Here is a 15,318-nt window from a genome sequence, read left to right as displayed (position 1 = left end):
TACAAGAAAGAATGCCAAAGTGCACGAGTATACAGAGAGAAGCTCGTATGGTATATTGTGGTTAAAATAATTAATAACCCATTTCGAACGTATATATACTTATAGTTAGTATAGTACTCTAACAACCATATAGTAATTTCGTGCCTAGTGATTTAAAACGGTAAAAGGGCTTACAATAAACAAGTTTAAGTTGTTGCTTTTCAATATAGAGATTGTAATCCGTTTACGCATCAACCAATACAATCATAGGATATTAATTCAACCCCTCGACAGCATTAGCGTATAATGTTTCCCCTTTTAGCGGTATAATTTCCATCCCTTTTTTTCACGTTTCTCAATGAGGTTATTAGCGACAAATGTAATTTCGATAAATCGTCGTCGCTCGTCTCTCTCTCTCTCTCTCTCTCTGGTCTTCTCTACTATCCTTGCTTCCTGCGCCCTTCTTACATACTGCTACTACATACTTTAAAGGCCTCCTGGTGGCAGGAATTATTTCAACATAGGTGTTGAGATGATGCGTCGAATGATTTTGTTGCAATTTCTAAACCTTTTATTTTTCGCTTTTATTATGATTCCTCTTTTCTACACCCATTCGAGAAATTGAATCATTCTTATTTCACAGAACAAAATATTAGAATCAAATTAGGTACTTAGGTGGGGGACTGCTGAGTCAATTGGAGATGGTTACAGACCGTTCTGGAGCCTGTAGCTTGATTTTGGAAATTCCAGATTTTTAAAAAGTGCCATTAAAACGGTCAAAATTAACGTAACTTGGGGTCATTGCTATCTGTAGAAAGTGACTTTTTTCCTTCTGGGAGGCTCTATTTCGATACATTTTGAATTGAAATGCTTAGGAAAAGTTTGATTTTTTTCGTAGTTTTTTCAATCATAAAAAAAGTATTTTTGAGAACATTTGAAGGTCCTACGCAAAAAAATGAAAAAAAAACACAAAATTTTGGACCATAAAATTTCTTTGAAGTATGGGTATTTAATTTGAAGTGATTGCTTATAATGAATTTGATTTTTTTCTCCCATAGGTTTTTAACCTGCCATGGGTGACATGGCAGATTTATACGGGAGTAGTACCATTTTGTAGCTCTCGTCGAGGCGAACAAAGGGCACTACCTACAAGCCCCTCTATCTAGTCATGGGAAGAAACTACGGGCGTCTAAAGTCTAGAAAATGAGCAAAACCAAAAAATGAAAATTTATCCAAATGAAAAATTTGACCTAGGGAACTTGTAGAACATTTTTTTAGATGAAAATTGCAATTTTTGGGATTAGCCTACCTTCATTTTTGAAGGATCCATGCAATTTTGAAGTTTTGAAACAGATCAATTTGAGTGAATTTGAAATTTTTCAGAAATTGATTTGTTTCAAAACTTCAAAATTGCATGGATCCTTCAAAAATGAAGGTAGGCTAATCCCAAAAATTGCAATTTTCATCTAAAAAAATGTTCTACAAGTTCCCTAGGTCAAATTTTTCATTTTGGCAAATTTTCATTTTTTGGTTTTCTAGACTTTAGACGCCCGTAGTTTCTTCCCATGAATAGATAGGGGGGCTTGTAGGTGCGCGCTGTGTTCGCCTCGACGAGAGCTACAAAATGGTACTACTCCCGTATAAATCTGCCATGTCACCCATGGCAGGTTATATCACAAAAATTGTTCATTTTTAGAAAAATTCCCCTCTGTAGAATGTAATTTTTTCTCGGGAGGGGAGGGGAGGGGAGGGGAAGGGAAGGCTTGGGTTTCCAAATATTTTGAGCTGAAATGGAGTGTTCAGCTTGAATCGATTGCTTCTGGTGAAAAATTCTAATTTTTTTTACTTCAATTTTCTGATGAAAAAATTGATTTTTTTCAAAAAAAATTATTCATTGTAAAAAATGAATTTTTGGGAAAAATTGAAGAGAAATAAAATTTTAGGCCATTAGCTTCTCCATCATTAGAAAATTTGATCTATTTTTCTGTGTGGCTTTAAATTGAAATATTTTGAGTTGAAGCGAATTTAAATCGACAAATTTGATTTTTTCTGGATTTCCCATTACAAGAAATACTTAGTTTTTTTGAACAATTTGTTTTCAGATGGTTTTGTATTGAAATATATTTAGCTAAAGTCAATTATTGAAAGATGAAAGATTTCATTTTTTTTTGTCAGTTTTTCTATCACAAAAAATTGATTTTTTAGAAAAACTTATCTAGAAAAATGCTCATCCGTAGAATGCGATTTTTTTCTGGGAGCCATTTATTTTGAGCTGAAATTGAATGTTCAGCTTGAATCGATTGCTTTGGTGAAAAATTTTGATTTGTTTTCTTCAGTTTTCTGATTAACAAAAAAACTGATTTCTTTCAAAAAAAGTTCCATCATCATAAAAAATTAATTTTTGGGAAAAACCGAAGATGAAATATTTTTAGGCCAATTAGCTTCCCTATGATTATTTATTTTTTCTGGGTGGCTTTAAATTGCAAATATTTTAAGTTGAAATCCATTTTCATCGACAAATTTGATTTTTTTTCTGGCTTTCTCATCACTAGATTTTTTTTCAATATCTTTTTGGATGGTTTTGTATTAAAATATTTTTAGCAGAAGTCAATTCAAATCTATTATTTGTGATGAAAAATTAATTTTTTTGTCAATTTTATTCATAAAAAAATTGATTTTTGAGAAAAACTTACCCAGAAAAATGTCCATCCGTGGATCTGATTCATTTTTCTTCTGAGAGGCTTTATTCGGAGAAATTTCAAGCTAAAATTGAATGTTCAATCAAAAATCGTTGTTTGTGATGAAAAATTTGATGTTTTTTCTTCAAAAAATCAATTTTTGAAAAGAACTAAAAAACCTACCAGAAAAATGAAAAAAAAAATAATAATAAATTTCAGGCATGAAATTTTCAATTGGAAGGAATAAAAAGATATTTAAGACATTTGAAGGATTCCGTGGAAAAGGGGCCTTGGTCAATTTTTTTGGGTTTTTTGGTTTTTGCAATTCTGAGTAGGTATATTTAAAATTATTTTTTTGTTAATTATTCCACCATATTCAGTGATATTGAAGTGTTCTTCCATGAAAAAAAAAACGAATTGGAAAATGTTTGCGTATATATAGAAAAAAATTTTAAGTCCATTTGAACTTGTAAAAATCGTGAAAAAAATTGACCAAGGCCCCTTTTCCACGAAGCTCCTTATTTGAAGCCGAAGTTGGACGTTCAATTTTAATCGATTATATTTGTGATAAAAAAATCAGATTTTTTCATTAAGATTCTCTCTGAATGAGAACATGACAAGAGATTCGATGGATTTCGGGGATTCCCTTGAAAATCAGATTATCAAGTAGAGGCCTTCTCATAGAATCATACCCATTTTCGACATCTTCTATTATCAGTTTCAGCTCTCATTCCAATCTTAATGCAGGTACTCACAGCTATAGTAAAATTGCGGATGTAAACACGTGCTGAGGAATTTTCTACAAAATCGTACAGACTGTTTGTCATTATGCCTAATAAATTCGCCATTTTCGCCAACTGATATTTGAAACGAGCAGTTTTACACGTGAAAACTCATTCGGATATAAATTTCATTTCATAGTATACGAGTATAGGTACCTATAACAGAAATTACGGCCTCGAATCGAAAAACACACGATAAAAATATCAATTAAAGCCGAATTAATCCGACTCACCTCGTTAGATATTTATTCGAAAGACCCCCTATATTTGGGATAATTTTAACGCCATTATTGATTATACCTAGCGCGCGGAATTTAATCGCGAGCTTGAGCCGTATGACCGTATACTATAAAAAGGTACAATAGGAGATATAAAAAATCATATCGTAAAAAGTATAAAATCAGACAAATGAAAAAGCCATTTAACCGGGTTGAAATTTTGCATTCGACATCTGCGATACTGACGCTATTTATAACCAGGCCAGGATTACCGTCGCCGTCGGTTGTTGGCAAAGCGAGAAAGAGAGCGAAAAAAAGGATCAAGCGTATCTTTTCGGTTCGTATCGTATACTGGGTACTCGATATAGCAGGACGTAGGACGACGTAGGACGCAGGACGTAAAAACAGGATGAATTTCAAGGATTAAAAGAAAATTGAACTACGCTTCGAACGAAACGAAAGTTAAAGTAGAACTATCAATTGAAAGAAGATATACGAAAAGGGTGACGAGAGAGGTAAGAGGGGCGAATGAAAAAGGAAAAAGGGGAAGCCGAAACGGATGAACTTTTGAAATAAGGAGGATCAGTTTTTCCTTTAAAATGAAATGGAAAGATTTAAATGGTTGGAGGGACGACGCCATTGCTGCTTGTTATACTGTTTGATTTGAAAGAATCGGTCCCTTGAGTCGCGTCATGTAAGTCTTATACAACTTCCTATACTCTCGTACAACTTTTCAATACGAAAACCAACCGAATTCTAGTAATAAAAAGACCCGATTTTCCAAAGATTTTTTTCTTCCTTTCTTACCGCGCTGCGCTTCTTTTTCTTATCATTTAAGCTCTGTTTTCAGACGTATTTTTGATTGATTTGTGTTTTTATTTTGGCGAAATACCTACCTATTCGTCGCTCGTTCGCGACGAAGCTTCAAGCTTCGTCGTGTTTTGAAGTTACACGCTTTTGCTTATGGTATACTTAAATCTTTTCCTCGAATCGATTTCGATACAGCGAGTGAACGTTTTTTGAGCTTTGTATAAACCCATATATCTGCGTGTAAATAAGAGAGAAAGCCGAAAGGCGGAGGCAAATGAACGAAAACCAAGCGAAGTTTTCGCTTTTCTAAACGGTTACGTTTTATATAAAGTATTTATTTTGTATCTTTTCAGATGTCAAGCCGGTACAGGTCGGTGTGTCGTCGATAAAGCCCATAGGAATCAATGCCAAGCGTGTAGATTAAAAAAATGCCTTAGTATGGGAATGAATAAGGATGGTACGTATACTTACTATCTGAAAATTTTGTTTTACAATTTGTATTTCCGGATGGTGTGAAAATGTTTCCACCTTTTATGCCTATACTAATTATAAGATCACACTGATCTGATTGAATTTCTGTAATTATCACCCTGAATAGATCAAAGTGGTATCATACAGGGTGATTCAGTTTAATATGGTTTTGTATGCACGGTTGTTGTGTGTTCAATTAAAAAAATTCACGTTTCCTCCTAGCTCTATTTGAGGTAGAAAGATAACATTCATTTGACACCCTATTTTTGGCGTTACATATTCCGAAATGGATTTCTGGCAGTTTCAATCCATTTTGGAGCCTCATGCACCTTTTTGAAAACTTCAGTTTTTTGAAAAATGGTCCAAAATCTGTTCTAATTAACTTTTGCACGTGCTGTGCAGAGTAAATTTCGGTTTTCCAATTTCATTTCATGAAGTTTTGTAGAAATTCAAAGTTTCGAAAATCTACCGGAGGCTCCAGTACTTTCTAAAAAGTCGCTGGAAGCTCCAAAACTACGCAGTCCACTTCATAGGGTATTGAAATTAGTTTTCAGAATGAAGTTCGGCCTTCCAAAGCATTTGATAAAATTTCGTGGAAATTCAAGTTTTTAAAATCTGCCGGAGACTGCAGAAAGTTTCAAAAAGTCGCTGGAGGCTCCAGAATAACTTGAACCTATGTACCAGAAGTAGTCTTCAGAGGGTGTTAAAATTCGAGTGTAGAGTAAATTTCAGCTTTCCATCTCCATTTGATGAAATTTTGTGAAAGTTCAAAGTTTCATAAATCTGCTGGAGGCTCCAGGAATTTTCAAAAAGTCGCTGGAGGCTCCAAAACGACTTGAAATCCACCTGCAGTTGACTTCGTAGTGTATTGAAATTAGTTTTCAGAATAAATTTCGGCTTTCCTACTCCATTTGATGAAATTTTGGGAATTTCAAGTTTCAAAAATCTGCTGGAGGCTCCAGAACTACTCAAAACGGTTTGCAACAGTTTCCAATCGATTTGGCAGTTCAAAAATAGGGTATATCCAACATTTCAGCTTTCTAGGTCAATTTGGTAAAATTTTGATTTTTTCCCTCATTTTTGGCCGAAATTTGATTTTCAAAAATTCACCAAAAATTGAAAAAGGCACTTTAGTACTGTTGCCCCAGGGGATCGACGTAGGGAGAGGGGTGCAATAGATCCTTATGCGGGCCCCTCGACTATTTGCAAAGGAGGACTTCACAAACTGGCACCTTCGATCTTGCTGAAATTTAGCTCATTTAAAGAACACGTTGTTCATGCCTCAAAATCAAAATTTGAGCTACAAGAGCTGATTTTTCGATTTTTGGAGAGTTTTTGAAAACTGGCGGTGAAAGTAGACCCTCGATTTTGATGAAAATTCAAAAATGAACTTTTTTCTATTCAACTCCTACTGTACCGTTTGGTGCCCAAAATATGAAAACATGGGAAATGAAGTGTTTTTGGTTTTGGAGTAAAATAGATTTAAGAATCCGAATCAGCGCTCTTAAAAACCTACGTTTTAATTGTCTTTATCGTATGTATTTTTCAAAATTTTGGACTCAAACTTCCTCTATGTGCAGCTCTGTGGAGGGCTCAGTCATTTTCGGGGTGAAATTGATTCAAAAATTAGAATCAGTTGCTTTCAAAAACTTATAATTCGATACTCACGTTTTATTTTTCAAAATTTGGGACCCCAAACTCTCCTCTAGGAAGCTCTATCTTCATTTTGGGATCAAACTAGCTACAGAATTGGAATCCGCGCACTCAAAAACCTATGTATACATATATTCAGATACCACATTACCACATAGCATTTAAAAAAAAGTCCTTCTAACCGCTTTTGAGTTTTCAAAGCGGTGAGGGATGGACTCAATTTTCATTTTGAGGCCAAACTGATTTTAGAATTAGAATCAGCACCCTCGATAACCTTCGTTTCGATATGTTCTCATATTACATCTTTCAAAATTTAGGTCTTATGCCCCCCCCCTCCGAAGCTCTTGAGGAGGGTTCGATTTTGATTTTGGTGTTAAACTGACTTTGAAATCAGAACCAGAGCTTCCAAAAACCTTTTATTGGATATTCAAGTTGGATTTTTTCAAAATTTTAAACCCTTAAGTTCTCCTCTAGAAAGCTCAATTTTGATTTTGGAATCAAGCGGATACATAATCGGAATTAGTGCTCTCAAAAACCTATATTATTCAAAAATTTGCCCAAAAGTCCTCTTCTAAGACTGTGAGGGAGATGCTTAATTTTGATTTTGTGACCAAACTGATTTTAGAATCCAAATCAATGCTATAAAAAATCCACGTTTCGTTACCTACTCATATTGAATTTTTCAATATTTTGACCAAGAGTCCCCTTTTGTGGCTCACTTTTAGATTTTGAGCTCAAACCGATTTTAAAATCAGAATCAGTGCCTTTGAAAATTTATAATTCAACTCTCACGTTGTTGCATTTTTCAAAACTTTAGACCCCATGCTCCTCTCTAGGGGGTTCAATTTTGTTTTTATTTGTAGGATCAAACTGATCTTGAGATGAAAATCAGTGCTTTTGGAAGCCTATAGTAAGTCGATCCCACGTTGCATTTTTCGACGCTTCAAGTCCCACTTTAAAGCTCTGGGAGGCTCAGTTTTGATTTTAAAATTAAACTAATTTCAGAATCAGAAACATCGCCTTCGAAAACTTATTTTGTATTTTTCAGTACTCATAATCAGTTGTTTTGATAGTTTGAAATTTTTTTCATCCCTCTCCCTCTTCTTAGAGATTAATATTCCAAAATTAGGTACTAAAAAAACTGCGAAATTGAGAAGAACGCCCAGAAGTACACTGCATTCATGATCAGCATACATTTTTTTTCTAGCAATTATTGGCATTTTGAGTCATGAGAGCCACTTTGTCGCACTCCCCCCCCCTCGGTCCCTCATTTCAAATATTTTATTCAACAACACAAAGCTTCAATATCATTATTCATAAGTAATTTTACAGGCTTTTCAAGTGAAAAAAAAATACAAAATAGTTCATTATTTCAATATTTTTGAACTTTTCAAAATCGTGTACATCGCATTCCCCTTCGAATGGGTCAAAAAGGTTCACATTTTTTTTTGTTTTTATGTTATAAATTTTCAAATTACACAAATCTGAAAAAAATGTTCAAAAATAAGCTTTGCAGCATCAAAAGTACATCTTCGATAAAAATGTATAAAATTAATCCTAATTTACGCAAAAAAAAACTCATAACTTTCGTTCCTGATCATTGTGTAGGTGTGGAGGGGGGGGGGGGGGGTTATTTGGAAAATTGTTGGTTTTGTCCAGTCGTAACACTCCAACGAGAATAGAACATAGATATGAAAAAAACGATACAGTTCACCAAAAGTGGCACAGTTTTCATTTTCGGATTCTTCTTTCGAGTAGTCGTGTATGGGAGGGGGGGTAAGGGGAGTTATTGCTCACTGAAAAAGGATGTCTTTAGGAAATTTCATTCGTTTTTTGTACGGGACATAAAATCAATTTAATTCGAGCATTAGGTATACCAAGCATTATATGTATAGAAATTCCGGAAATTGAAAAAATGGGATACCTGAAGTAATTAGCCACTTTTTCGAAAAGGGAGAGGGAGGGAATTTCGATTACAGCTGAAAATAAGTTAACAGATACCTACATAATTTTGTTATCGTATGACGTATCGTTTGTTTGGTTTTTAGGTGTATCAAATCCAAATATCGACTTGATTTTGCGATCTGACCCTTCCGATCCCCACCACAAGCATCCCATTTGATCCTAAGATGATGAAAAAAAGTGATAAGCCGTGTAACATATCTTTTTCTAGGTTTTTTGAAACCTTAAGTCCGAATATGGACCCAGTTTTTTGATATGACCCCCGGAACCCCTCCGCATATCCTCCAACGTCCTAATTTGAATCAAAAATGAAAGAAATTTCCAAGTACATAATATGTTGTGTGCTTTATTTTTTCCATTTTGTCCTTGTCGTGTGCCGAAAGTGTGAAGACTATAAAGCAGTTCGCATCTTCATTCATTTTGGATGGATGATACCTACTCAGGAAAAATTCAGTTTCAACCCCCCTCCCCCTTCAACGCTCTTTATCTCTCAACAACCCGTATACATGATGAAAAAAGAAAAAGAAAGTGTAAAAAGCTTCGTTTGGAAACCCCACCGTGTAGGTTCATTAAACGAAAATCGTTTTGCACAATTTGCGTTTAACCACAATCAGGCGAATGACAAGTTCGAATTCGTCGTTAAAAGCGAGCTGCTCGCGGTACGATGAGGAGGCGAGACGAAAAAGTATATCGATGGGGGCAGGGGCAAAGGGCGGATGGCGCGAACGAACGCGATTTTAACAAGTGCGAGAAGATAAACGTGGTATTTCCCGAAGCGTTTTGTTTAAATGAGAGACTTGATGCAGTGGCTCGTGTTTGTTTGACACAAAATATAGCATGCATGAACGCCTTTTCAAATGTTCCCATTTAAAAAGTATACCGCGCGCTTGACGATGTGTAATGGAGATGAGAAAAAAAAAGAAAACGAAAGAAGGTATAATGAGCGAACCGGCGATGTGGCGATGTGGCGCAGCGATGACACGTGGATGAATGTCGTTTTTGCTGCTTTGCATGCTGATATAGACTTTAGCCTTTATTCCCTACCCTGTCCCCTCTTCCATGTAACCCTTGAGCCATCCGGATGGCTAATGACCGTTTAATATGCAAACAAAAACGTACGGTGCGGTACACGTATGTTTAACGAGCACCTCGCACGGTCATTATCGTCTATATGCATCGTCAATACTTGCATAAATATTGGTGTACTGTACTTACTTATCCTAAAAGCTGTTTTTTTGCTCATATGATTTTCTTTTTGGTTTTTTAGCTGTTCAAAATGAAAGACAACCCAGGAATACAGCCACAATTCGACCGGAAAGTTTGGTTGATATGGATCACGAAAGAGCCATCAGGGAAGCTGCTGTTGCTGTAGGAGTTTTTGGGTAAGTTCGATTCATCTCATTCGAAGAAAAATTAGTTCTATTCGTGCTGTAATTGGAAATTTCAGATTCTCAAGGTTGAAAACTGTCATTCTGGGAGATTCTTGGAGTTTTGATTGCAAATCTCCAGCTCCATGATCGGAATTTGGGTTTTTTGTAACTACATTATATTAAGTACAAAATGGTAGAAAATATTTATGGAATTGGATGTTACGAGTAAATTCGTATCGTACATCTCATCCTTAGAAAAATTCCTTCAAGCAGCTCTTGGAAATTTCGACGCTCAAAGGTTTTTCATGTCGAAAATTCCTTCATATTCGTTAACTCGTTCATGAGCTTGTGCCTTGTGGTAGGCACGTTGAGTACTTGTAAACCTCCTATCGCCAATAGGTTGATTTTGACGGCCTTTGGAAACGTAAAGGCGTGAAATCGCAGCAGGAGGTCTTTCATCTTTCAGTACTCGTACATTTAGATGGTGCTTTTATACTGTACGAGTAGGGTGATGCTGGTTTAATTAATGCGCTTTCGTTGAATGAAATCAAAATCTGCCTCAGGTGGTTGTTATAATTGAAAAGAGCAGATTTGCAGCAGATCTCATCACCGCAGTATTTCCTCTGTTCACCCTAATTGTTGAAGCATCTTCGGTTTTTTCAATTTGTCTTGTTTTCTTTGTATACATTTGTAATTTTTTTTTCAAAGTTTGGGTGTTTGGGTGTCCTCGAACGAAAATTTCTTTTTTTTATGGTTCTTGATTATCTTGATTAGATTATAAATTGCAGAAAATTTGGATGATTCTATCATACGAGTTCTTGCCTCAATATTGAGTCTATTACCCCGCCCCCGGCCAAAAAACCTAGAAAACGCTAAACATGAGCCCTTAAAGTTGATTAGGGAGTGTATGTACTTATGTTTATTGAAGTTGAATGATTTTGCTTTTTATTTTGAGAAATAATGTCCTCACCTGGATAAATAGCATAGCCCAAATCTTCAAAATTTTTAGATATTAAAAAAAATTGAAAAAATGTTCATGAAAATATTTATGAATTTATTGCTAACAATTTTTGATCCATTTTCATTTTTTCTTCCCTTTTTTTTGAAAGATTTCTGTCTAAGGCAACACTTTTATCATTTATGAAAAAATTGAAAGGGAGTCAAGATGAATACCCAGATATTTAGCATGGCTGGCAGCTGGAATTTTGCTCTGTTTAAGGCTATTCTCTACCCCCTGTTATCAGTAGCGATTTTTGATGAAAACTACAAACTTTGGTCAGGGATTGTGTGAAAACTATTGGATGGATTTTCGTGGGGTTTGGTTTATTTTACTCAGAAAACATTCAAAAGCGAGGGTATGTCGAGATATTTTTGATTTATGTCATTTTGTGGCCATCATTGGGAATTGAATGGAGGTATTATTGATGCTCAGATCTCCATTGGAAAAGCTAAATTAGAAAATATGGCTACATACCCTCGCTTTCAATGATAAAATATTAGCATTGGTGAAAAAAAATTGAAAGAATTTTGAAAATTCACGGAGAAATCCACATCTGAAGTTTAGATGGGAGTGGGTTGTGGGACACAAGTAGGACTAAATTCATTCACTCCATTACACGCAATCTTATGAACGAATGATGAATATAATGAACAAATCGGCTTCATATTTCGAACGTTTTCACAGAGGTAGAGAATACCCTTAGGCCTTAAGTTTAATGTAGACTGAGTATTGAACATCACATTTTCTCTTAGCAAATGTGACATGACTGAGTTGACTTCATAGATCTGCCCATCTTGAGATTCCATCAAGGGCTTTTTGTAGATGAACTGATAAAATTGCAGTGTCATCAGCAAATGTTGCAGTTTCAGTTTCTTCTGTTGTTGGTATATCAGCTGTGTAGATTAAATACAGGATTGGTCCCAGAACACTACCCGGAGGGACTCCAGCATTAATTGGATGTTGAGTTGATATGGCATCTCCGTGAAACACCCTGAACAGAGATGGAATCGATTATAATCGATGCTACATCGATGATTTTCTTCAAAATAATCGGAAATAATCGATTAATCGACGGCGATTAATATCGGTCGATTAAATCGATGGCCAAACACAGCAAAACATGACGTCATGAGGAACGATCGGTACCTTGGCCCATTGCAACTTAACCATTGACCAATGAAAAAGCCTGAAATATTAGTACAATATAGGTAGCGCCAAGATTCGATTAATCGATGCTGTCCGATTATTTTAATCGGCCGATTATAATCGACTATAATCGATTATAATCGGTAATCGTTCCATCTCTGACCCTGAATGCTCTTCCTGTGATTTTCTGCAAGTTTTGATTTGGTGTTGACATCTCATGGCGGCGCCACCATCGACTTGCTGAAAGGGGGACATTTCATTGAGAATCACATCTTGACAAGTCGAGTGTGCGCGTGTGTAAGCGTGCGTGAGTATGAAATGTCCCCCTTTTAGCATAATAACATGTATTTCATGCATTTCACCGCCAGAATGCAGCATTTGTTCGTCAACTCCAAATTGGAGACCTTGGCGCCATACTTGGTCATATGCTTGCTCTACATCAAGAAATGCTGCAGAACACTATTTCTTTTCCTGAAATGCTTTTTCAATGATGGCTGCAATCCTGTGGATCTGTATGACCTGATCTATCATTGAGTGTTGATTACAAAACCCAAACTGAGGATCTGGTATTTTAGCTAGACGTTTGAGGCGTTTCAGAAGTAACTTTTCAAATAATTATGATATTGCAGGCAATATTGAAATTGGCCTAAGTATATGATTCCACTTTTGCTCGTCTGGTTTTTTTCAGCATGATGATTTTTGCAATTTTGAAGCACTTTGGCACATACTCCAGCCAAAAGCATGCATTTTTAAAAAAAAGTAACTCTTATCAACATTTTTTTGATCAAAAAATGTCTAGATTCTAGAACGACCCTCCCATGTTTCCAAAAGACTGAAGAGCATGACTTATATCAAGAGGGGGAAAATGTACTTAGTTTGGGAAAAAGTTGGCAAGAAGCAATTTTTTCGCAGCTTTAGCAAAAATCCACTTTTTTGTTGTAAAAAAAACGAGATTTTTGCAATCCCGACTTTTTTCACCAGATTTTCTCAACTTTTTACCCTACTTTCATCACCCCCCCCCCTTCTGGTACTTTTTCATCCTACCTGATTAGGTAGATCCGTTCAAACAAAATTTGGAAGGGTAGTTGGAAATAAAAATTTTGAATGTTCAAAAACAATGCTTTTATACTTGACTAACTTGACAAAAAATTTGAATCGTTTTATTGCAAGATTGGTACCTACTGAAATCCAAAATCCAAAATTTGCAATTTCTTTGTGTTATTTTTTGTGTTTTTTTTTAGCATTTTGACCTTTGAACATCAAATTTAAAAAAAGAATAAAATATTTTCGATTTTGTCCAAACGAAGCTAAAGCTTCAGAAAGCTTACAATTTGTGAGGTACAATTTTTTTTTACAATATTAGAAGTTTCAACGCCAGAATTTCATGCTTTTTGATATTTTTGAATGAAATTTTGCACCTTCTTTCGTTGTATTAATTTGGTAATGTTCCTTAAATTTCTTAAGTTAATTTTTTATTCTTGAAAATGTTTGAAAAAATGTACAGCAGAAATAAAATTGGTCCTAGAAGCGTAGAGAGAGCAAAAGCTTTGAAGAAATTGATAATTCGAATAGTAAACCAACTGATACAAAAAGTTGATAGGAAATTATAATATTTTCAAAAGGGAAATATATAATCGCACGACAGAAAAGGGTGTTTGAACGACACCAGCAAACAACAATAAATGCTGTGGTAGCTACAAGTTAGGTCTTTACAACGACAGGTTTTCAACAACAAAATAATGAGTCAGAGGGACTATTTTTAATTATTAATCACGACAAGTCCTCCCGACAAAAAAGGATGTCTGAGCGACAGAATAAAATTTTAAACGACAGAACAATTTATCCAATTGCAAATCTGAAAATACACGAAAAAGCAATAAATAAAATGTTGGATTGGGAAGCTAGCAAAAATATACTTACTTAAAAATTGCCCTGAAATTGGTGCAAAAACTGTGCGACAATTTTCAAATGTAAAATGTGAGGTTCCTATGGACTTATTGAGATTGCAATTTGCAGAATAATACAGTACCTTTGCGTTCTATGATAATGAGAATTCGTCAATTTTTTCAACGAAAAAAATGAAGATCATTACACTTTATATAAATCATTCATTTTCAAAAACATGGCGCGGAAGTCGAAGGACATTTGGGGTATAAAACCGAATGTACACGAATGAAAGGAGGGCTAAAAATCTCAATACCAAATGTAAAATGTGATGCTTGCATAGATAAAAAAAAAATAAAATAAAAATTATGCCAAAACTGTTGAGAAATTTGCTATGTACACAAAATTTACCACTTTTTGAGAATTACCCTCCTATCATTTTAAGAAAATTTCTAATTTTTTTTTTCATTTTATTCGATTTGTAACTTTTTTGGTAAAAATAGGCGTGTTGATGGATTAAAAAAAAATTAAAAATAGACGTGTTAATGGATATTTCTGTCGTTATTTTTTTTTACCATTGTCGTTCAATTTTTTATTTGTCGTGGACATTTTTTATCTGTCGTGCAAACATATGATTGTCGTTCAACTTTTTTTTCTGTCGTTCAATGTTCAATTTCTTTTTTGGTCGGGCATATCTTTTATTTGTCGGGCCTGTCGTTTAGACCACCTTTTCTGTCGTGCGATTCACCTATTCTGTCGTAACGATAAATCATACCCTAAATTTTCTAGCCCTAGCAAAAGCTCTCGAACATTCACAATTGTTAATTTTTTTCAAGACATAATTTTTATAATTTTCAAAAACAACCAATTTGGCAAAAATTAGAAATATTGTTTCTAAATTTTTGTCGAAAAATGGGGTATTTTTTGATATTTAAGCAGAAGTTGGGACTTTCTGGCCGTTTTGACTGGAATGCATTGGTGAGAAAGGATAAAGAAAATGATCTGGCCCAAGCGTAACGAGGGCGAAAACTTGAAAATTTATACGAATAATTCAAGAAGTTAAAACCCATGGTGTTTGGTTATATTTTGATTTTCCCTCCTTACACAATTTCTTCCCTATTTTTCCAACCTTTTCCAAATCACCCAATCCCCCCCCCCAATTCCTAACTTTTCGCATAAATTTTTCTGTCTGAGGGAGGGGGAGGCATACATCCCCACATTCCCCGTCGTTCAGCACGCCTCTGATCCCATTAAAAGTACAGACACTCCCATCGCAGATCAAACCATGCCCTATTTTTTTTAAAAAATGTCACCCACATGGCTACAGCTAACAATCAAATTCGAATACGTAAGCTCATATTTGTG

At 35.1% G+C, this 15,318-nt stretch overlaps 1 protein-coding gene across 4 annotated transcripts in view; it reads left to right on the top strand.

Annotated features, from left to right (window-relative positions):
• The window catches only part of LOC135843656 (photoreceptor-specific nuclear receptor-like), a 60,657-nt gene that overhangs the window by 30,255 nt on the left and 15,084 nt on the right, over nt 1-15,318 (top strand). For all 4 annotated transcript variants that reach the window (XM_065361608.1, XM_065361611.1, XM_065361609.1 and 1 more), the window contains 2 exons: nt 4,821-4,924; nt 9,821-9,935. In XM_065361608.1, the coding sequence (XP_065217680.1) occupies nt 4,821-4,924; nt 9,821-9,935 (219 nt within the window). The remainder of the gene's footprint in view (nt 1-4,820; nt 4,925-9,820; nt 9,936-15,318) is intronic.

The sequence above is a fragment of the Planococcus citri genome, chromosome 4 (genome assembly GCF_950023065.1).
Source record: "Planococcus citri chromosome 4, ihPlaCitr1.1, whole genome shotgun sequence".
Classification (NCBI taxonomy): domain Eukaryota; kingdom Metazoa; phylum Arthropoda; class Insecta; order Hemiptera; family Pseudococcidae; genus Planococcus; species Planococcus citri.
The sequence above is the reverse complement of the archived record's forward strand: the minus strand, read 5'-3'. Positions and strand labels throughout refer to the sequence as shown.